The sequence below is a fragment of the Bombina bombina genome, chromosome 6 (genome assembly GCF_027579735.1).
Source record: "Bombina bombina isolate aBomBom1 chromosome 6, aBomBom1.pri, whole genome shotgun sequence".
Lineage (NCBI taxonomy): Eukaryota > Metazoa > Chordata > Amphibia > Anura > Bombinatoridae > Bombina > Bombina bombina.
Genome location: NC_069504.1, coordinates 523,585,102 through 523,608,930, shown reverse-complemented (window position 1 = coordinate 523,608,930; position 23,829 = coordinate 523,585,102). Strand labels below are relative to the sequence as shown.

Genomic DNA, 23,829 nt, shown 5'->3' with positions numbered 1-23,829 from the left:
TGGCTTTGGCGTTGCTTTTTGGTAATTAGTATGCCGCTAAATGCCGCTGTGCATCACACGTGTATTATGTCTAGCAGTGAAGGGGTTAATTAGGTAGCTTGTAGGGAGCTTGCAGGGTTAATTTTAGCTTTAGTGTAGAGATCAGCCTCCCAGCTGACACATCACACCCCCTGATCCCTCCCAAACAGCTCTCTTCCCTCCCCCACCCAACAATTGTCCCCGCCATCTTAAGTACTGGCAGAAAGTCTACCAGTACTAAAATAAAAGTTTTATTAGGGTTTTTTTGTTTTGTTTTTTTAAAAAACATAATTCTGCTGTGTAGGCTCCCCTCATAGCCCCCAACCTCCCTGATCCCCCCCAAACAGCTCTCTAACCCTTCCCTCTATCTTATTGTGAGGCATCTTGGGTACTGGCAGCTGTCTGCCAGTACCCAGTTTGCCATAAACATACTATTTATTTATATAAATTAAAAAAATTCTGTAGTGTAGCTGCCCCCCTCAATATCCAAACCCCCCACCCACTCCCAGATCCCTTAGACAAAAATCCCCACCCTCCCCTGTCCATTCCCCCACTGTATAAAATGTTTTTTTTTGTTCCATAGTGTAGCGCCCCCAGCTGCCCCGGTAAAGATCCATCCCCCCTCTGACTTGCAGTCTACCATCAATGACTGCCCACCCGCCTCCCACATTGGCTCCCACCCACCAACGATCGCGGCCATCGATGGCCGATGCAGAGAGGGCCACAGAGTGGCTCTCTCTGCATCGGGTGGCTGAGAAATGTTATTGCAGGATGTCTCGATATCGAGGCATCACTGCAATAACATGAAAGCGGCTGGAAGTGATCAGGATCGCTTCCACCGCTTTTAAAGACCAACGACGTACAGGGTACGTCCTTGGTCGTTAACTACATTTTATTGTAGGACGTACCCTGTACGTTGTTGGTCCTTAAGGGGTTAAGTAAGGGGCACCCAATGGGATAGAGTGTTATTACCATAGAGTTTATGCATTGTCCAGCATTGATTTTTGGGGGCAATATTACATATGTGATGTAGAGGATACTTACAGACAGAGCATGATACAGCCAGCAGCCAAACCAGCATTAAAGAGACATGAAACCCACATTTTTTCTTTCATGAATTGGATAAATCATAAGATTTTAAACAACTTTCCAATTCACTTCTGTTATATAATTTGCTTCATTCTCTTGTTATTCTTTAATGAATGAGCAGCAAAGCACTACTGGGAGTTAGATGAAAACCAATGAAAAGATTAATATATGTGCAGCCAGTGCCAGCTACCATATAGCAGCTTATGAGTCTACCTAGGTATACTTTTCGGTAAAAGATACAAAGATAACTAAAAAAGATTAGATAATAGAAATATATTGCAAAGTTATTTAAAATGACATGCTCTATCTGAATCATGAAAGAAAAAAAAAATTGGGTTTTATGTTTCTTTAAGTTACTTTGAGGAATACTTGATTGAGTTCAATAGTAGATACAAACTTGTAAACCTAATACAATTAATAACATATAAACAATTGGTGCAGGGGCGAAACTACAGGGGGTGCAGAGGTTGCATGTGAGTGTGACATGATGCTTCACTAGTGTCTCTTTCTGTTTTACCCATTGGTGTTTATGTGTGTGTATGTGTGTATGTATGTATGTGACTGTGTGTGTATGTATGTATGTATCTGTGTGTGTGTGTATGGGGGGAGGGGGTAAACAGTGTCACTATACAGTACCATTATATACAGTATGGGGGCTGGACTATGTCACAGGCTACTGGGGTCACTTTATAAAGTACTGGGGCAGGTAGGGGCAGGCCAGCCATCTCACCGACAGATTACAGACTGTGTCACTGACTCACTATATACAGTACTGGTGGGTTAAACAGTGTCACTATATACAGTAATAGGGGGTCAGACCAGCTCACAGACTGTGGGCACAGGGTACCTCCTTTTACAGACGTAATCTGATTCACATTTTTTTTTTCTGTCTTAAATGTTAAAAAAAAAAAAAGATATGTTTCAAATTCCCTTTTTTTTGGGGGGGGGGGCTTCTTAGATTCTTGCACCTGGGCCCTGTGGTTTCTAGTTACGCCTCTGCATTGGTGCTTTATAAATATATGATGATAACAATAATTAAAACTGCCATATCATTGCTATCTTGTTTCAGTACATTCTTGGCTACTATTAGAAGCAGGGTGCAATTTATATTACACTTATTCAAAAAAAAAAATAAAGAAATAGAAAGATTAAAATGTGCATGGTTACATTTCAGTTTTGAAAGGAAACATTTTTGCAATATACTTCCATTAGCAAAAATGCTTCTAGTAAAAATGATCACTGTTTTTCATAGGCATACACACATATGCTGTACACCAGCGTTCATACACTACGCCTTCTCAGAGAGCCAACAGTGGCTTGTATGACACTAAAAAACAGTAATAACCTTTACTAGAAGTATATTGCAAAAAAAAAATGAAAACTAAAAATACACCCATGCACATTTTAGTTTTGACATTTCTGTCCCTTTAAAAGTAAAATTTTCAACACTAACAACAACCTGCTGCTAACTGAAATCCATGTGTCACTAACATAAATATAAAAGGTACCACTGCTACACCTTCCTTTTATATTAAGCAGTGTTTTCTAGAGAAGTCTGTTTATTACAACTAAAGCTACAACAATTATGACTCAGATATTTGTAGCTTCAGTCAGAAGCACAGTAAAATGTGTCTGTTATATGGGGGAAAAGTCATATTTATTAATTCCATAGACTCTTCCAGTTATGTTGTAGTTAACTATCAGCTAGATTACGAGTTTTGAGCGCTATAGGGAAATTAACAACCGCAACATTTTTGGAGTTATTTCACCTCCCTATAGGGCTGCTATTACAAGTTTTAAAAAGCAGGCTTGTGCGGACGATATGGTTGCGTTGAGCTCCATACCGCACCGAAATCAAAAGCTGCTTTGACGTGCTCATGCACGATTTTCCCATAGACATCAATGGGGAGAGCAGGCAAAAAAAAAAACTGCGATCGCGGAAACAAAAGCTCTGTAACGCAGCCCCATTGATGTCTATGGGGAAAGAAAAAGTTATGTTTAAACCTAACATAAAAACCACGTCTAAACACCCCTAATCTGCTGCCCCTGACATCGCCGCAACCTACATAATGTTATTAGTCCCTAATATGCTGCCCTTAATATTGCCGCTACCTAAATAAAAATATTAACCCCTAATCCGCCGCCCTTTACATCGCCACCACCTACATTACAGTTATTAACCCCTAATCTGCCGCCCCCAATGTCGCCGCCACTATACTAAAGTTATTAACCCCTAAACCTCTGGCCTCCAACATCACTAACACTAAATAAATATATTAACCCCCTAAACCTAACCCTAACGTAACCCTAAGCCTAAGTCTAACTCTAACCCTAACACCCCCTAACTTAAATATAATTAAAATCAATCTAAATAAACCTTACAAATTATTACCTAAATAATTCCTATTTAAAACTAAATACAAACTTACCTGTAAAATAAAACCTAAGCTAGCTACAATATAACTAATAGTTATAGTGTAGCTATCTTAGGTTTTATTTTTATTTCACACGTAAGTTTATATTTATTTTAACTAGGTAGACTAGTTAGTAAATAGTTATTAAATATTTGCTAGCTACCTAGTTAAAATAAATACAAAGTTACCTGTAAAATAAAACCTAAGCTACCTTACACTAAAAACTAACATTACAATAAAATAACATGAATTAAATTATTAAAATACAATTTTCTAAATTATAAAAAAAAATAAACACTAACTTACAAAAAATAAAAAATGAAATTATCAAAAATAAAAAAATGAATTACTCCTAATATAATAGCCCTATCAAAATAAAAATGCCCCCCAAAATAAAAAAAAAGCCTACACTAAAGTGCCAATGGCCCTTAAAAGGGCCTTTTGTGGGGCATTGTCCCAAAGAAATCAGCTCTTTTACCTGTAAAAAAAAAATACAAACACCCCCCAACAGTAAAACCCACCACCCAACCAACCAACCCCCCAAATAAACCTAAGCTAACCATTGCCCTGAAAAGGGCATTTGGATGGGCATTGCCCTTAAAAGGGCATTTAGCTCTTTTATATTGCCCAAACCCTAAGCTAAAAAAAAAACACCCAAAGAACCCTTAAAAAAACCTAACACTAACCCCCGACAATCCACTTACAGTTATCGAAGTCCGGACATCCATCCTCATCCAGCCGGCGAAGTCTTCATCCGGGTGGACTCTTCCATCTTCATCCAGCCAGCGAAGTCTTCATCCAGATGGCATCTTCTATCTTCATCCATCCGGTGTGGAGCGGGTCAATTTTCAAGACATCCGGCGCGGAGCATCCTCTTCTTACGATCTTCGCTGGAAAATGACGTTTCCCTTTAAGTGACATCATCCAAGATGGCGTCCCTTATATTCCTATTGGCTGAAAGATTTCTATCAGCCAATTGGAATTGAAGGGGAAAAAATCCTATTAGCTGTTGCAATCAGCCAATAGGATTGAGCTCTCATTCTATTGGCAGTTCCAATCAGCCAATAGAATGAGAGCTCAATCCTATTGGCTGATTGGATCAGCCAATAGGATGAAAGCTCAATCCTATTGGCTGATTGGATCAGCCAATAGGATGAAAGCTCAATCCTATTGACTGATTGCAACAGCCAATAGGATTTTTTTCCCCTTTAATTCCTATTGGCTGATAGAAATCTTTCAACCAATAGGAATGTAAGGGACGACATCTTGGATGACGTCACTTAAAGGGAAACTTCATTTTCCAGCAACGATCGTAAGAAGAGGATGCTCCACGACGGATGTCTTGAAGATGGACCCGCTCCGTGCCGGATGCATGAAGATAGAAGATGCCGTCTGGATGAAGACTTCTTGCCGCCTGGATGATGACTTCGCCAGCTGGATGAGGACGTATGTCCGGACTTCGATAACTGTAAGTGGATCGTGGGGGTTAGTGTAAGGTTTTTTAAATGTTTTTTTTGTGTTTTTTTTTTAGCTTAGGGTTTGGGCAATGTAAAAGAGCTAAATGCCCTTTTAAGGGCAATGCCCATCCAAATGCCCTTTTCAGGCCAGTGGTTAGCTTACGTTTATTTAGATAAATTTTTATTTGGGGGGGTTGGTTGGGTGGTGGGTTTTACTGTTGGGGGGTGTTCGTATTTTTTTTACAGGTAAAAGAGTTGATTTCTTTGGGGCAATGCCCCACAAAAGGCCATTTTAAGGGACATTGGCACTTTAGTGTAGGCTAGGGTTTTTTTTTATTTTGGGGGGACTTTTTTATTTTGATAGGGATATTAGATTAGGAGTAATTTGTTTATATTTTTGATAATTTCATTTTTTATTTTTTGTAATTTAGAAAATTGTATTTTAATAATTTAATTAATTTTATTTAATTTTAATGTTAGTTTTTAGTCCAAGGCAGGTTAGGTTTTATTTTACAGGTAACTTTGTATTTATTTTAGCTAGGTAGTTATTAAATAGTTAATAACTATTTACAAACTAGTCTACCTAGTTAAAATAAACACAAACTTAGCTGTGAAATAAAAATAAAACCTAAGATAGCTACAATATAACTATTAGTTATATTGTAGCTAGCTTAGGTTTTATTTTACAGGTAAGTTTGTATTTAGTTTTAAATATGAATTATTTAGGTAATAATTGTAAGGTTTATTTAGATTTATTTTAATTATATTTGTTAGGGGGTGTTAGGGTTAGACTTCGGCTTAGGGTTATGTTAAGGTTAGGTTTAGGGGTTAATATATTTATGTAGAGTTAGTGATGTGGGAGGTTAGAGGTTTAGGGGTTAATAATTTATTTAAGTATATTTCATTGTGGGGGGCTTGCGGTTTAGTGGTTAATAGGTTTATTATAGGTGTGGGCGGACGGAATATTAGGGGTTAATAATCTTTAAATAGTGTTTGCGATGCGGGAGGGTGGCGGTACTGACGTTACGTGATGGCCAAAAAGGTGTGCGGTACAGCTATACCGACAAAACTTGTAATAGCAGCATTCGGGAAAAAGCAGCGTTATGAAGCATAACGCTGCTTTTTCACCCATAATGCAAAACTCGTAATCTAGCTGTTAGTAAACTAAAGTACACTGTGAAATATGATTTAAAGTTGACAGATATTCAATGGCAAATGATGGAGTTCACGGGGTCAATTTACTAATGTGCGAGCGGACATGATACGATGTAGCGTATCATGTCCGCTGTACATCGATAAATGCCGACAGCATACGTTGTCGGCATTTTTCATTGCACCAGCAGTTCTTGTGAACTGCTGGTGCAATACCGCCCCCTGCAGATTCGCGGCCAATAGACCGCTAGCAGGGGGTGTCAATCAACCCGATCGTATCCGATTGGGTTGATTTCTGTCCGCCGCCTCAGAGCAGACGGACAGGGCATCAAGCTCTGTATGGAGCTTGATAAATTGACCCCCATGACTTCTCATATATTTATGAGATTTAAGAGGGAATGAGATTATTGCTGCATACAACATTTAACGCATTTTGAAGATGTTAAATAATTATCAATAAAGATATCCAATCTTTCCTTTAACCCCTTAACGACCGAGGACGTGCAGGGTACGTCCTCAAAAAAAAGGCAGTTAACGCCTGAGGACGTACCCTGCACGTCCTCGGTGTGGAAAGCAGCTGGAAGCGATCCTGCTCGCTTCCAGCTGCTTTCCGGTTATTGCAGTGATGCCTCGATATCGAGGCATCCTGCAATAACCATTTGTAGCCATCCGATGCAGAGAGAGCCACTCTGTGGCCCTCTCTGCACCGGACATTAACGGCTAGGTTTGTGGGTGGATAGGAGCCGGTGTGGGAGGCGGGTGGCGGCCATCGATGGCCCTGGATGATGCTGAGGGGGGCAGGGATGCCCGGGGGCGCGCACGGGCGCGCGGGCGCGTGCACGGGGAGGGAGCGGGTGGGAACCGCTGCACTACAGAAAAAGTAGCAGTAAAATTTACAAAAAAGGGGAAATAAAGTTGGAAATAAAAAGATCAGGCAGGTGGTGGGGGTTGGTCTGTGGGGGGGGGGGAAGCTACACTACAGAAACTAAAAATAAAAACAAAAAAAACCCTTTTTATTTTGCAAAATGGGTACTGGCAGACAGCTGCCAGTACCCAAGATGGCCCCCAATAAGGCAGATGGGGAGGATTAGAGAGCTGTTTGGGGGGATCAGGGAGGTTGGGGGCTAAGGGGGGATGCTACACCCCCAGCATATGTAAATATGCTTTAAAAAATAAAAAATTAAAATAAATAAACCTTTTATTTTAGTACTGGCAGACTTTCTGCCAGTACTTAAGATGGCGGAGACAATTGTGGGGTGGGGGAGGGAAGGGAGCTGTTTGGGAGGGATCAGGGGGTCTGATGTGTCAGGTGGGAGGCTGATCTCTACACTAAAGCTAAAATTAACCCTGCAAGCTCCCTACAAACTACCTAATTAACCCCTTCACTGCTAGCCATAATACACGTGTGATGCACAGCAGCATTTAGCGGCCTTCTAATTACCAAAAAGCAATGCCAAAGCCATATATGTCTGCTATTTCTGAACAAAGGGGATCCCAGAGAAAAATTTACAACCATTTATGCCATAATTGCACAAGCTGTTTGTAAATAATTTCAGTGAGAAACCGAAAGTTTGTGAAAAAGTGAACGATTTTTTGTATTTGATCGCATTTGGCGGTGAAATGGTGTCATGAAATATACCAAAATTGGCCTAGATCAATACTTTGGGATGTCTTCTAAAAAAATATATATACATGTCAAGGGATATTCAGGGATTCCTGAAAGATATCAGTGTCCCAATGTAACTAGCGCTAATCTTGAATAAAATGGTTTGGAAATAGCAAAGTGCTACTTGTATTTATGGCCCTATAACTTGCAAAAAAAAGCAAAGAACATGTAAACATTGGGTATTTCTAAACTCAGAACAAAATTTAGAAAATATTTAGCATTGGTGTTTTTTGGTGATTGTAGATGTGTAACAGATTTTGGGGGTCAAAGTTAGAAAAAGTGTTTTTTTTCTATTTTTTTTCTCATATTTTATAAAATGTTTTATAATAAATTATAAGATATGATGAAAATAATGGTATCTTTGGAAAGTCCATTTAATGGCGAGAAAAACGGTATATAATATGTGTGGGTACAGTAAATGAGCAAGAGGAAAATTACAGCTAAACACAAACACCACAAAAATGTAAAAATAGCCTTGGTCCCAAACGGACAGAAAATGGAAAAGTGCTGTGGTCATTAAGGGGTTAAACCCTATGTGTTTCCTGAAATAATTGTAAAATGACAGTTGAGCATTATTTCATGTAATTATATATTTTGTGCTTCTTTGTTGTGCTTTAGAATAAATATATTGTGTGCTGTAAAGATCAATATTGTTCTAATTCTATGATTTTCTTCTTAGGCAGCTGTAACAGAAGTGCAGTTTGGTCCAATGAGACTCCACCAAGATCAAATTCAGGTAAAGTCTAACGATATGGAAATAGAGTGAATAAGTTAGATCAATGTCTTACAATTAAATACAGGTTTCTAAAGTAAAGATTAATTCTCAGTATCCAAAAACTGTTCCTTCGGTCCCATAGCAGATCCCCTAACCTCACAATGACATAATCACTCACTAAACATGCTACCCAACACCTTCATTTACTGCCTTCTTGTTTATCCCATGTATCACGCGCCACAGGAAGAAACTAAATAGTAGAACCCTTATTCACATATAGAGGGAAACAACAATTCCACAAAAACTGATCTATTCGAATAAGAGTAAGCAAATTTAAGTACTGTGTTTATCTTGTATGACCAAAGCAATGATATATGAAATGAAAGTGAGCTTACTGTAATAAGATATGTGTGAAACTATTCCACTGCTTATATATATAAATCATTTATAGTGTTACAAATATTTTTCATGAAAATATAGTGTGGCTTATTTTAGCTAACAATAGAGATAAAATAAAGGCTTTAACGCGTGTACTTAAAATTTCATGGTGCTAGTTCTAGTGAGAAATAGCTAGTTCTAATAAAAATAAACCCAAAGGAGCACTTTCTGTACGTTTGATACACTACAGATGGTATAATGACGGATTTGGAACTACTGAACATTCTCACTAGCTGATAGAGCCTTCTTATCTTAACTGTCCGTCTACACACAATGATCAAAACTTAGAGAGAACAATTGAAAAGGAAACATTTTTTTACCTATCTCTTTTACCCCCACTGGGATCTTGATTACTGTTTACTGCCTCTTGTTTTGATACCTTTCCTATAGAGAATAGTAAATTATTCATATGTTCAGAATAGTTAGTCGTTTAAACAGGCAAAAACAGCAGTTTAAATGGAAAAATAAACCATTTTATACACTACAGTATGTAAAACAGATCATTGGTAATACAAATTTCAAAGCCCAAAAAAGTAGAGAATAAATCTACAGTACAATGACATTAAGACATTTTTGTAATTATATATTTAATATCCATTTTAAGATTAGGGTAGAGTAGGAGGTTGTGTTAAATATTTAAACCTTTGTAGGGATACATGATAAACATCATTTATGTCAGTGGGTGAAGGGAAGGTTGGCACTCATGGACCAGGTTAGTGCTGTTGGCACAGGTGTGGTTACTGCCTGTTTATAATTGGTATACTTACTGTGATGTCAGTTTGTAGTGAACTAACCACATTGCTAGAACAACTGTGATTGGTTTGGCAGGTACAGTAATGCTCTTTACTGCTGATCCCTTTACGGACAGGGATATCACGCCAAGTCCTAACACAATCTCGGGGTGAAGGGGGTTTAATGACACACTAGGTGGCTTTATGTTCTGATTAGCTGCAGGGACCCCCAAAGCAGGCATTGTACTTTCCCAGTAGTTCAGTAAGCCATTATAATTAGACCACCCGCTACAACACTATAAGATTTAACCAGACAGAATATATTTAAATTTTATAGGTTAAGCGAAAAAATGGCCTTTATCATTACCGAATTCATTCTATCATGTTTTACTTTTCCTTTATCTAGAAATCTTTAGGTTACCTGAAGATCTGTGTTGCATAAAATTCCCTTAAAAATCATGCGTTGTACCAGTAGTTTTTCGTGTGTTGAACTAGATATTCCAGTTATATGATTTGAGCAATTCTATGAACTGAAACAGCAGCTACTCTAATATATTGTAATAGCTTATAAAAAGAACCAAACCAAAAAAATAATCACCTTAGCTGCCATGCAGTGATTTTTGCAGGGTTTCTAATGGATTGCAATATGGGCCAATATTGGTTACAAGTTATATAGTCAGGCTGAGAAACAAATAACTTGTTTTTCTGTATTTTTATAATGTTTTAAATAAAAATGCTTTGTTTATTTTAAGCTACATTAAGCTCACATATGTAGGGCATATTAGTAATTTAGCACTGCATTACAAAAGACCTGCATTCAAAATAGTTATTTTAAAATATTTATTAGCACACTTTTCTGGGTTTTGCTGTTTCAGAGTTGTCTTTGGATATAATTCTTGAAAACCTCTTAAATAAAATATATATATATATATATATATATATATATATATATATATATATATATATATATATATTTATATATTTATATATTTAAATTTATTTATTTAATATGACAATGTCAGAAGCCAGAGGTAAATAAATTCAAGCTCTGAAAAATCAATATGTAGTATATAGAGTGTGTGACAGCACTACTAAAACAGCAGATATTTAGTAAAATTGTTGATATATGAATGTGCTTGCTGTGTTCGGGTAATGACACTTGCCAAAAATGTGTCTAGCTATAAATGACAAAATAAAATATTAAAGTAATGGTATGGCCTAAATTAAAAGGACCTTAATTCATGATTTTGACGTGATTATGTGCTTAAACATACCTTTATTTTGTGCATAATTAAAAAATAAAAATTCTGCCCACCTCAAAACTATTTTTTTTATGAGGTGGCGTTTCCACCTCTTATCCAATAGCCGTGCTAGCCATACAGGACTCAACAATTGACATGAAATAGAGCCTTGTTTTTTTTAAACCTATTAAAACTATGTTTCTCTTGTAAGGTGTATCCAGTCCACGGGTTCATCCATTACTTGTGGGGATATTCTCCTTCCCAACAGGAAGTTGCAAGAGGACACCCACAGCAGAGCTGTCTATATAGCTCCTCCCCTAACTGCCACCCCTAGTCATTCTCTTGCAATTCTCGACAAGATAGGAAGTATAAGAGATATGTGGTGACTTAGTGTAGTTTTTACCTTCAATCAAGAGTTTGTTATTTTTAAACGGTACCGGCGTCATACTGTTTTACTCCCAGGCAGAAATTAGAAGAAGAATCTGCCTGGAGGTTGATGATCTTAGCGGTTTGTAACTAAGGTCCATTGCTGTTCTCACGCATAACTGAAGAGTATGGGAAAGACTTCAGTTGGGGGAACGGTCTGCAGATTACCTGCTTTGAGGTATGTTCAGTATATTTATTTCTAGAGAGATGATAAGATCTAGAAAACGCTGACAGAGCCTTGTATATTTGAGGTAAGCATGATGCAGTGATTTAACAACAATTGGGATCATGCTTACAAAAAAGGGCAACAAAACGTTTACATGTTATATAGAAAGAACGTTTTTTCTCTGAGGGTGATAAATCGTTTTTCTCTTGTAAGGTGTATCCAGTCCACGGATCATCCATTACTTGTGGGATATTCTCATTCCCAACAGGAAGTTGCAAGAGGACACCCACAGCAGAGCTGTAATATAGCTCCTCCCCTAACTGTCATAGCCAGTCATTCTCTTGCAACTCTCAACAAGTTAGGATGTGTAGGAGAGAGTGGTTAAATATAGTTAGTTTATTTTCTTCAATCAAAAGTTTGTTATTTTTAAATAGTACCGGAGTTGTGCTATTTTATCTCAGGCAGTAAATAGAAGAAGAATCTGCCTGAGGTTTCTATGATCTTAGCAGGTTGTAACTAAGATCCATTGCTATTCTCACATATGTCTGAGGGGATTACACAGATGAGGTAACTTCAGCGAGAGAATGGCGTGCAGTTTATTCTGCTATCAGGTATGTGCAGTTATAATTTTTTCTAGAGATGGAAAACACTAGAAAATGCTGCTGATACCGGATTAATGTAAGTTAAGCCTGAATACAGTGATTTAATAATGACTGGTATCATGCTTACTCCCAGGGGTAATACCCTTATGATATTGCAATATAAACGTTTGCTGGCATGTTTAATCGTTTTTATATATGCATTGGTGATAAAACTTTATTGGGGCCTAGTTTTTTCCACATGGCTGGCTTAAATTTTGACTAGAAACAGTTTTACTGAGGCTTTCCACTGTTATAGTATAAAAGTTACAGTTGGTGTAGTTAAAATTACAAACTGTGACATCCAGCTTCCCTCAGGAGTCCCCTGTATGCTATAGGACATCTCTAAAGGGCTCAAAGGCTTTCCAAAGTTGTTTATTGGGAAAGGTAGGACCACAGCTTGCTGAGGCAGTTGGTTGTGACTGTTAAAAAAAAAAAGTCTATTTCGTTTTTTTTATCCGTTTTTTGAACTAAGGGGTTAATCATCCATTTGCAAGTGGATGCAATGCTCTGCTAGCCTATTACATACACTGTAAAAATTTCGTTTGATTTACTGCATTTTTTCACTGTTTTTCAAATTCTGACAAAATTTGTTTCTCTTAAAGGCACAGTATCGTTTTTTATATTTGCTTGTTAACTTGATTTAAAGTGTTTTCCAAGCTTGCTAGTCTCATTGCTAGTCTGTATAAACATGTCTGACATAGAAGAAACTCCTTGTTCATTATGTTTAAAAGCCATGGTGGAACCCCCTCTTAGAATGTGTACCAAATGTACAGATTTCATTTTATGCAATAAAGATCATATTCTGTTTTTAAAAAAATTATCACCAGAGGAATCTGACGAGGGGAAAGTTATGCCGACTAACTCTCCCCACGTGTCAGACCCTTTGACTCACGCCCAAGGGAATCACGCTCAAATGGCGCCAAGTACATCTAGGGCGCCCATAGCGTTTACTTCACAAGACATGGCGGCAGTCATGGATAATACACTGTCAGCGGTATTAGCCAGACTACCTGAACTTAGAGGTTAGCGAGATAGCTCTGGGGTGAGACAAAATGAAGAGCATACTGACACTTTAAGAACCATGTCTGATACTGCCTCACAATATGCAGAAGCTGAGGAAGGAGAGCTTCAGTCAGTGGGTGATGTTAATGACTCAGGAAAGATACCTGATTCTAATATTTCTACATTTAAATTTAAGCTTGAACGCCTCCGCGTGTTACTTAGGGAGGTTTTAGCTGCTCTGAATGACTGTGATACCATTGCAGTGCCAGAGAAATTTTGTAGACTGGATAAATGCTTTGCAGTGCCGGTGTGTACTGATGTTTTTCCAATACCTAAAAGGTTTACAGAAATTATTAATAAGGAATGGGATAGACCAGGTGTGCCGTTCTCTTCCCCTCCTATTTTTAGAAAAATGTTTTCCAATAGACGCCACCACACGGGACTTATGGCAGACAGTCCCTAAGGTGGAGGGAGCAGTTTCTACTCTAGCAAAGCGTACTACTATTCCTGTCGAGGACAGTTGTGCTTTTTTAGAGCCAATGGATAAAAAATTAGAAGGTTACCTTAAGAAAATATTTATTCAACAAGGTTTTATCCTACAGCCCATTGCATGCATTGCCCCTGTCACTGCTGCTGCGGCGTACTGGTTTGAGTCTCTGGAAGAGGCTTTACAGGTAGAGACTCCATTGGATGACATACTTGGCAAACTTAGAGCACTTAAGCTATCCAATTATTTTATTTCTGATGCCATTGTTCATTTGAATAAACTAACGGCTAAGAATTCTGGTTTTGCTATACAGGCGCGCAGAGCGCTATGGCTTAAATCATGGTCAGCTGACGTGACTTTAAAATCTAAGCTACTTAACATTCCCTTCAAGGGGCAGACCCTATTCGGGCCTGGTTTGAAGGAGATTATTGCTGATATCACGGGAGGAAAAGGTTGTGCCCTTCCTCAGGACACGTCCAAATCTAGGGCCAAACAGTCTAATTTTCGTGCCTTTCGAAACTTCAAGGCAGGTGCGGCATCAACTTCCTCTAATAATAAACAAGAGGGAACTTTTGCTCAATCCAAGACGGTCTGGAGACCAAACCAGACCTGGAAAAAAGGTAAGCAGGTCAAAAAGCCTGCTGCTGCCTCTAAGACAGCATGAAGGAACGACCCCCCATCCGGTAACGGATCTAGTAGGGGGCAGACTTTCACTCTTCGCCCAGGCGTGGGCAAGAGATGTTCAGGATCCCTGGGCGTTGGAAATTATATCCCAGGGATATCTTCTGGACTTCAAAGCTTCCCCCCCAAAAGGGAGATTTCACCTTTCACAATTATCTGCAAACCAGATAAAGAGTGAGGCATTCTTACACTGTGTACGAGACCTCCTAGTTATGGGAGTGATCCATCCAGTTCCAAAGGAGGAACAGGAACAGGGTTTTTACTCAAATCTGTTTGTGGTTCCCAAAAAAGAGGGAACCTTCAGACCGATTTTGGATCTAAAGATCTTAAACAAATTCCTCAAAGTTCCGTCGTTCAAGATGGAAACTATTCGTACCATCCTACCACTGATCCAGGAGGGTCAATATATGACTACAGTGGATCTAAAGGATGCTTATCTTCACATTCCGATAAACAAAGATCATCATCGGTTTCTCAGGTTTGCCTTTCAAGACAGGCATTACCAGTTGTAGCTCTTTCCTTTGGATTAGCTACAGCCCCAAGAATCTTTACAAAGGTTCTAGGGTCGCTTTTGGCGGTCTTAAGGCCGCGGGGCATAGCAGTAGCCCCTTATTTAGACGACATCCTGATACAGGCGTCAAACTTCCAAATTCTCAAAGTCTCATACGGACGTAGTACTGGCATTTCTGAGGTCGCATGGGTGGAAAGTGAACGAGGAAAAGTGTTCTCTATCCCCACTCACAAGAGTTTCCTTTCTAGGGACTCTGATAGATTCTGTAGAAATGAAAATTTACCTTGACGGAGTCCAGGTTATCAAAGCTTCTAAATTCCTGTCGGGTTCTTCATTCCATTCCGCGCCCTTTGGTGGCTCAGTGTATGGAAGTAATCGGCTTAATGGTAGCGGCAATGGACGTAGTGCCGTTTGCACGCTTACATCTCAGACCGCTGCAACTATGCAGGCTCAGTCAGTGGAGCGGGGATTACACAGATTTGGCCCCTCAACTGAATCTGGACCAAGAGACCAGGGATCCTCTTCCCTGGTGGCTATCTCGGGTCCATCTGTCCAAAGGTATGACCTTCGCAGGCCAGATTGGACTATTGTAACAACAAATGCCAGCCTTCTAGGTTGGGGTGCAGTCTGGAACTCCCTGAAGGCTCAGGGATCGTGGACTCAGGAGGAGTCTCTCCTTCCAATAAATATTCTGGAACTAAGAGCGATGTTCAAGGCTCTTCAGGTTTGGCCTCAGTTAGCAACTCTGAGGTACATCAGATTTCAGTCGGTCAACATCACAACTGTAGCTTACATCAACCATCGAGGGGGAACAAGAAGTTCCCTAGAGATGTTAGAAGTTTCAAAAATAATTCACTGGGCAGAGATTCACTCTTGCCACCTATCAGCTATCCATATCCCAGGTGTAGAGCATTGGGAGGCGGATTTTCTAAGTCGTCAGACTTTTCATCCGGGAGAGTGGGAACTCCACCCGGAGGTATTTGCACAACTGATTCTCCGTTGGGGCAAACCAGAACTGGATCTCATGGCGTCTCGCCAGAACGCCAAGCTTCCGTGTTACGGATCCAGGTCCAGGGATCCCAAGGCGACACTGATAGATACTCTAGCAGCGCCCTGGTCTTTCAACCTGGCTTATGTGTTTCCACCGTTTCCTCTGCTCCCTCGACTGATTGCCAAGATCAAGCAGGAGAGAGCATCGGTTATTCTGATAGCACCTGCGTGGACACGCAGGACCTGGTATGCAGATCTAGTGGACATGTCATCCTTTCCACCATGGTCTCTGCCTCTGAGACAGGACCTTCTACTTCAGGGTCCTTTCAACCATCCAAATCTAATTTCTCTGAGGCTGACTGCCTGGAGATTGAATGCTTGATTTTATCAAAGCGTGGCTTCTCCGAGTCAGTTATTGATACCTTAATACAGGCACGAAAGCCTGTCACCAGGAAAATTTACCATAAGGTATGGCGTAGATATCTTTATTGGTGTGAATCCAAGGGTTACTCATGGAGTAAGGTCAGGATTCCTAGGATTTTATCTTTTCTCCAAGAAGGTTTGGAAAAAGGATTGTCAGCTAGTTTCTTAAAGGGACAGATTTTTGCTCTGTCTATTCTTTTGCACTAGCGTCTGGCAGATGTTCCAGACGTTCAGGCATTTTGTCAGGCTTTAGTTTGAATCAAGCCTGTGTTTAAACCTGTTGCTCCACCATGGAGCTTAAACTTGGTTCTTAAGGTTCTTCAAGGAGTTCCGTTTGAACCTCTTCATTCCATAGATATCAAACTTTTATCTTGAAAAGTTTTTTTTTTTTTTTGGTAGCTATTTCCTCGGCTCGTAGAGTCTCTGAGCTATCTGCCTTACAATGTGATTCTCCTTATCTGATTTTTCATACGGATAAGGTAGTCCTGCGTACCAAACCTGGGTTCTTACCTAAGGTGGTATCTAACAAGAATATCAATCAAGAGATTGTGGTTCCATCCTTGTGTTACACAATCTGGACGTGGTCTGTGCTTTAAAGTTTTACTTACAAGCTACTAAAGATTTTCGGCAAACATCTGCTTTGTTTGTTGTCTACTCTGGACAGAGGAGAGGTCAAAAGGCTTTGGCAACCTCTTTTTCTTTTTGGCTAAGAAGCTTAATCCGCTTAGCCTATGAGACTGCTGGACAGCAGCCTCCTGAAAGGATTACAGCTCATTCCACTAGAGCTGTGGCTTCCACTTGGGCCTTTAAAAATGAGGCTTCTGTTGAACAGATTTGCAAGGCGGCGACTTGGTCTTCGCTTCATACTTTTTCAAAATTTTACAAATTTGATACTTTTGCTTCTTCGGAGGCTATATTTGGGAGAAAGGTTTTACAGGCAGTGGTTCCTTCCATTTAAGTTCCTGCCTTGTCCCTCCCTTCATCCGTGTACTTTAGCTTTGGTATTGGTATCCCACAAGTAATGGATGATCCGTGGACTGGATACACCTTACAAGAGAAAACACAATTTATGCTTACCTGATAAATTTATTTCTCTTGTGGTGTATCCAGTCCACGGCCCGCCCTGTCATTTTAAGGCAGGTAATTTTTAAATTTAAACTACAGTAACCACTACACCCTATGGTTCCTCCTTTCTTGGCTTGTTTTCGGTCGAATGACTGGCTATGACAGTTAGGGGAGGAGCTATATTACAGCTCTGCTGTGGGTGTCCTCTTGCAACTTCCTGTTGGGAATGAGAATATCCCACAAGTAATGGATGATCCGTGGACTGGATACACCACAAGAGAAATAAATTTATCAGGTAAGCATAAATTGTGTTTTTGAGGCCTAGTTTCCACATGGCTAGTCAGATACTCCTAGGAGTATTTTCTTAAGGCCCTCTTACATCGAGTGCATGGTGGGAGGGGCCTATTTTTGCGCTCTAGATGCGCAGTTCATATTCAGACTGAGACATCCAGTTTCCCTAAAGGAGTCCTCTGGCATCTGAGGACCACTATAGAGGGCTTATTTCTTCCCTAAATCGTATTTGAGGGCAGGTAGGAGCCACAGCAGAGCTGTGGCAAGGTGTTTAACTGTTTATTAACGTTTTTTAACGTTTTTCAAATCCGGTTTGGGGCCTAAAGGGTTAATCATCCATTTGCAAGTGGGTGCAATGCTGCTTTAGTCCCTTATACACACTGTAAAAATTTCGAAGAGTTTACTACTTTTTAACACTGTTTTGCAGTTTATGTGATAGTTTTTTTCTCTTAAAGGCACGGTACCGTTTTTGTTTAATTGCTGTTTCACATTTATTAAAGTGTTTTCCAAGCTTGCTGGTCTCATTACTAGTCTGTTAAACATGTCTGACATAGAGGAAACTCCTTGTTCAATATGTTTAGAAGCCATTGTGGAACCCCCTCTTAGAATGTGTACCAAATGTACTGAAATTTCTATAAATTATAAAGACCATATTATAGCATTTAAAGATTTATCACCAGAGGTTTCTCTGACTGACAAAAGGGAGGTTATGCCAGCTCTCCCCACGTGTCAGAACCTATAACTCCCGCTCAAGTGACGCCAAGTACATTTAGCGCGTCCAATGCGTTTACCTTACACGACATGGCGGCAGTTATGACTAATACCCTCACAGAGGTATTGTCCAAACTGCCAGGGTTACAAGGAAAGCGAGACAGCTCTGGGGCTAGAACAAATACAGAGCTTTCTGACACTTTAATACCTGTGTCCGATATACCCTCACAATACTCAGAAGCGAAGCAGGAGAGCTTCTATCTGTGGGTGACATTTCAGATTCAGGGAAGGCGTTACTTCAGTCTGACTCTGAAATGACAGCATTTAAATTTAAGCTCGAACACCTCCGCTTATTGCTTAGGGAGGTTTTAGCGACTCTGGATGACTGTGACCCCATTGTAGTTCCAGAGAAATTGTGTAAAATGGACAAATACTTTGCAGTGCCTGTTTACACTGATGTTTTTCCAGTCCCTAAGAGGTTTTCGGAAATTATTACTAAGGAATGTGATAGACCAGGTGTGCCGTTCTCTCCCCCTCCTGCTTTTAAAAAGATGTTTCTCATAGATGCCGCCATACGGGACTCGTGGCAGACAGTCCATAAGGTGGATGCAGCGGTCTCTACCCTTGCTAAGCGTACAACTATACCCGTCGAGGCAGTTGTGCTTTCCTAGATCCTATGGATAAAAAATTGGAGGGTCTCCTTAAGAAAATTTTTATCCATCAAGGTTTTATTCTCCAGCCTCTTGCATGCATTGCCCCAGTTACTGCTGCAGCGGCTTTTTGGTTCGAGTCTCTAGAGGAGGCTCTACAGGTGGAGACCCCGTTAGATGATATTTTAGACAGGATTAAAGCTCTCAAGTTAGCTAATTCCTTTATTTCTGACGCCATTTTTCATCTAACCAAACTAACAGCTAAGAATTCAGGTTTTGCCATTCTGGCACGCAGGGCGCTATGGCTTAAGTCCTGGTCAGCAGACGTTACAAGGGGAAGCAGGCCAAAAAACCTGCTGCCGCCTCTAAGACAGCATGAAGGAGTAGCCCCCGATCCAGGACCGAATCTAGTAGGGGGCACACTTTCTCTTTTCGCCCAGGCTTGGGCAAGAGACGTCCAGGATCCCTGGGCATTAGAGATTGTTTCCCAGGGATATCTTCTGGACTTCAAAGCTTCATCTCCAAAGGGGAGATTTCATCTCTCATAATTATCTGTAAACCAGATAAAGAGAGAGGCTTTCTTACGTTGTGTTCAAGACCTACTGGTTATGGGAGTGATCCACCCAGTTCCAAGGGAGGAACAGGGGCAGGGCTTCTATTCAAATCTGTTTATAGTTCCCAAAAAAAAGGGAACTTTCAGACCAATCTTGGATCTCAAGATCCTAAAAAAATTTCTCAGGGTCCCATCCTTCAAGATGGAGACTATCCGAACCATCCTCCCTATGATCCAGGAGGGTCAATATATGACTACCGTGGACTTAAAGGATGCTTATCTCCACATTCCGATTCACAGAGATCATCATCAGTTCCTCAGGTACGCCTTCTTAGACAGGCATTACCAGTTTGTGGCTCTTCCCTTCGGGTTAGCCATGGCACCAAGAATCTTTACGAAGGTTCTAGGGTCCCTACTGGCGGTTCTAAGGCCATGGGGCATAGCGGTGGCTCCTTACCTAGACAACATTCTGATACAGGCGTCGGCTTTTCAAATCGCCAAGTCCCATACGGACATTGTTCTGGCCTTTCTGAGGTCTCACGGGTGGAAGGTGAACGAAGAAAAGAGTTCTCTCTCCCCTCTCACAAGAGTTTCCTTCCTAGGAACATTGATAGATTCAGTAGAAATTAAAAAATTTTCTGACAGAGGTCAGGTTATCAAAGCTTCTAACTTCCTGCCGTGCTCTTCATTCCACTTCTCGGCCGTCAGTGGCTGAGTGTATGGAAGTAATCGGCCTAATGGTAGCGGCAATGGACATAGTTCCGTTTGCCCGCCTACATCTCAGACCACTGCAACTTTGCATGCTCTATCAGTGGAATGGGGACTACACAGATTTGTCCCCTCTGCTAAATCTGGATCAAAAGACCAGGGATTCTCTTCTCTGGTGGTTATCTCGGGTCCATCTGTCCAGGGGAATGAGTTTCCACAGGCCAGAGTGGACTATAGTGACGACAGATGCCAGCCTTCTGGGCTGGGGCGCAGTCTGGAGCTCCCTGAAGGCTCAGGGTTCGTGGACTCAGGAGGAAGCCCTCCTTCCGATAAACATTCTGGCACTGAGAGTGATATTCAATGCTCTTCAGGCTTGGCCTCAACTAGCTGCGGTCAGGTTCATCAGATTTCAGTCAGACAATATCACGACTGTAGCCTATATCAACCATCAGGGGGGAACAAGAAGCCCCCTGTCAATGTTGGAGGTTTCAAAGATAATTCTATGGGCAGAGGTTCACTCTTGCCATCTCTCAGCTATCCATATCCCAGGAGTAGAAAACTGGGAGGCGGATTTTCTAAGTCAGCAGACTTTTCATCGGGGGAGTGGGAGCTCCATCCGAGGTATTTGCCCAGCTGATTCAACTATGGGGCAAACCAGAACTGGATTTGATGGCGTCTCGTCAGAACGCCAAGCTTCCTTTTTACGGGTCCAGGTCAAGGGATCCCCAGGCAGCGCTGATAGATGCTCTAGCAGTGCCCTGGTCCTTCAGCTTGGCTTATGTGTTCCCACCATTTCCTCTTCTCCCTCGTCTGATTGCCAAGATCAAGCAGGAGAGAGCTTCTGTGATTTTGATAGCACCTGCGTGGCCACGCAGGACTTGGTATGCAGATCTGGTGGACATGCCATGCTTTCCACCATGGACTCTGCCGCTGAGGCAGGACCTTCTACTCCAAGGTCCATTCAGACATCCAAATCTAATTTCTCTGCGGCTGACTGCTTGAAGATTGAACGCTTGATTTTATCAAAACCTGGTTTCTCCGAGTCGGTCATTGATACCTTAATTCAGGCTCGAAAGCCTGTCACCAGGAAAATCTATCATAAGATATGGTGTAAATATCTTCATTTGTGTGAATCCAAGGGTTACTCATGGAGTAAGGTCAGGATTCCTAGGATATTATCCTTTCTCCAAGAAGGATTGGAGAAGGAATTGTCAGCTAGTTCCTTAAAGGGACAGATTTCTGCTCTGTCTATTCTTCTGCACAAGCGTCTGGCAGATGTTCCAGACGTTCAGGCATTTTGTCAGGCTTTAGTTAGAATCAAGCCTGTGTTTAAACCTGTTGCTCCACCATGTAGTTTAAATTTAGTTCTTAAAGTTCTTCAAGGGGTTCCGTTTGAACCTCTGCATATCAAGCTTTTATCGTGGAAAGTTCTGTTTTTAGTAGCTATCTCTTCAGCTCAAAGAGTTTCAGAGTTATCTGCCTTACAGTGTGATTCCCCTTATCTGATCTTCCATGCAGATAAGGTAGTTTTGCGTACCAAACCTGGGTTTCTTCCTAAGGTGGTATCTAATAAGAATATCAATCAGGAGATTGTTGTTCCGTCACTGTGTCCTAATCCTTCTTCAAAGAAGGAACGTCTATTACACAATCTTGACGTGGTTTGTGCTTTAAAGTTTTATTTACAAGCTACTAAGGATTTTCGTCAAACATCTGCATTGTTTGTTGTCTACTCTGGACAGAGGAGAGGCCAAAAGGCTTCGGCATCTTCTCTTTCTTTTTGGCTGAGAAGCATAATCCGTTTAGCTTATGAGACTGCTGGCCAGCAGCCTCCTGAAAGAATTACAGCTCATTCCACTAGAGCGGTAGCTTCCACATGGGCTTTTAAAAATGAGGCCTCTGTTGAACAGATTTGTAAGGCGGCGACTTGGTCTTCGCTTCATACTTTTTCTAAATTTTAAAAATTTGATACTTTTGCTTCTTCGGAGGATATTTTTGGGAGAAAGGTCTTGCAGGCAGTGGTGCCTTCCGTTTAAGTTCCTGCCTTGTCCCTCCCTTCATCCGTGTCCTAAAGCTTTGGTATTGGTATCCCACAAGTAATGGATGAACCCGTGGACTGGATACACCTTACAAGAGAAAACAAAATTTATGCTTACCTGATAAATTTCTTTCTCTTGTGGTGTATCCATTCCACAGCCCGCCCTGTCACTTTAAGGCAGGTGTTTTTTATTTTTAAACTACAGTCACCACTGCACCCTATAGTTTCTCCTTTTTTCTTGCTTGTCTTCGGTCGAATGACTGGGGGTGGCAGTTAGGGGAGGAGCTATATAGACAGCTCTGCTGTGGGTGTCCTCTTGCAACTTCCTGTTGGGAAGGAGAATATCCCCACAAGTAATGGATGAACCCGTGGACTGGATACACCACAAGAGAAAGAAATTTTTCAGGTAAGCATAAATTTTGTTATTTCCTTCCTAAGATAGGGAAAGTCCACGGCTTCATTCCTTACTGTTGGAAATACAACACCTGGCCTCCATGAGGAGGCAAAAACACCCCAGCCAAAGGCTTAAATATCCCTCCCACTTCCTCATTACCCCAGTCATTCTTTGCCTTTCATCATGTTAGGAGGTGGCAGAGAAGTGTCAGAAGATTTGGAGAGTCCTGAAAAAGGGTATCTGCCCTTTGAAATAGGACTGGAGTTTTAAGTAGTCATGCCAACTTCTCAGTGAGAGTATTGATGAAAGTTAGAGTCTGGAGATGCAGGGAAAGTTTTTCTGTGAAACCATCCAGACTACTGCTAACAGCTCCTAAGAAATCAGTGTTGACGAGTTTCACTGCCTGCTTTCTCTCACTCAAGTCCATGTCAGAAGCGCTGCTATAAGACTTTTACACTTGAGAGGCTATGTTCTGTTCCACAGCATTAATCCTGGAGGTAAGATCTTTTAAATTTTTACACAAAAAAAGCTATAACAGGGTCACAGTGTGGCTCCTTTATACCTTGATATGATCCAGGGTTAATATCCTCTGAAGGGGGTTTATTGAACAGTTGGGGTTAATTAATCAGTGCATTAATTATTTACATGCTGCTTTGTGGGTTTTTTTTCCTGAGCTGATAGATTGTGTGTTTTTGGCTGGAACAAATAGGTTTCACTTTTAAGTTTCACTTTTTTTTAAAGTTTTGCACATCTCCTATTACTTGATGTACTTGTAATAACAAGGGAAGTACTATCTTGCACTCCATGTGACCGGGTGTGGTCTATGTTTATTTCCTCCATTCTGGCTGAGACTTGAACCTGAGGAGAGCGTTTTGTCAGTATATGGCTGGGTTATAATACAATTTATTTAATAATTTTTCTTTAAAACAAACCCCCAATAAAATAAATATAGGAAATAATTAAAATCTATATTTTATTCCTAAATTCTTTATATTAGTTAAAGTTATAAACACATTGAATTATATTTATGGAAAACCAGATTATGAATCAAATAATCCAGACGTATGCTTTTATTATATTCTATACAAAGATCATAAAAATATACCTTTACAAATTACCTTATTCACAATAATCTCCCAAATCAGAGTTGCATTAAAATATCACAATATGGACC

At 40.5% G+C, this 23,829-nt stretch overlaps 1 protein-coding gene across 3 annotated transcripts in view; it reads left to right on the top strand.

Annotated features, from left to right (window-relative positions):
* PDE8A (phosphodiesterase 8A) overlaps positions 1-23,829 on the top strand; it is a 1,084,545-nt gene that overhangs the window by 482,463 nt on the left and 578,253 nt on the right. For all 3 annotated transcript variants that reach the window (XM_053717432.1, XM_053717431.1, XM_053717430.1), the window contains exon 2: positions 8,476-8,532. In XM_053717432.1, the coding sequence (XP_053573407.1) occupies positions 8,476-8,532 (57 nt within the window). The remainder of the gene's footprint in view (positions 1-8,475; positions 8,533-23,829) is intronic.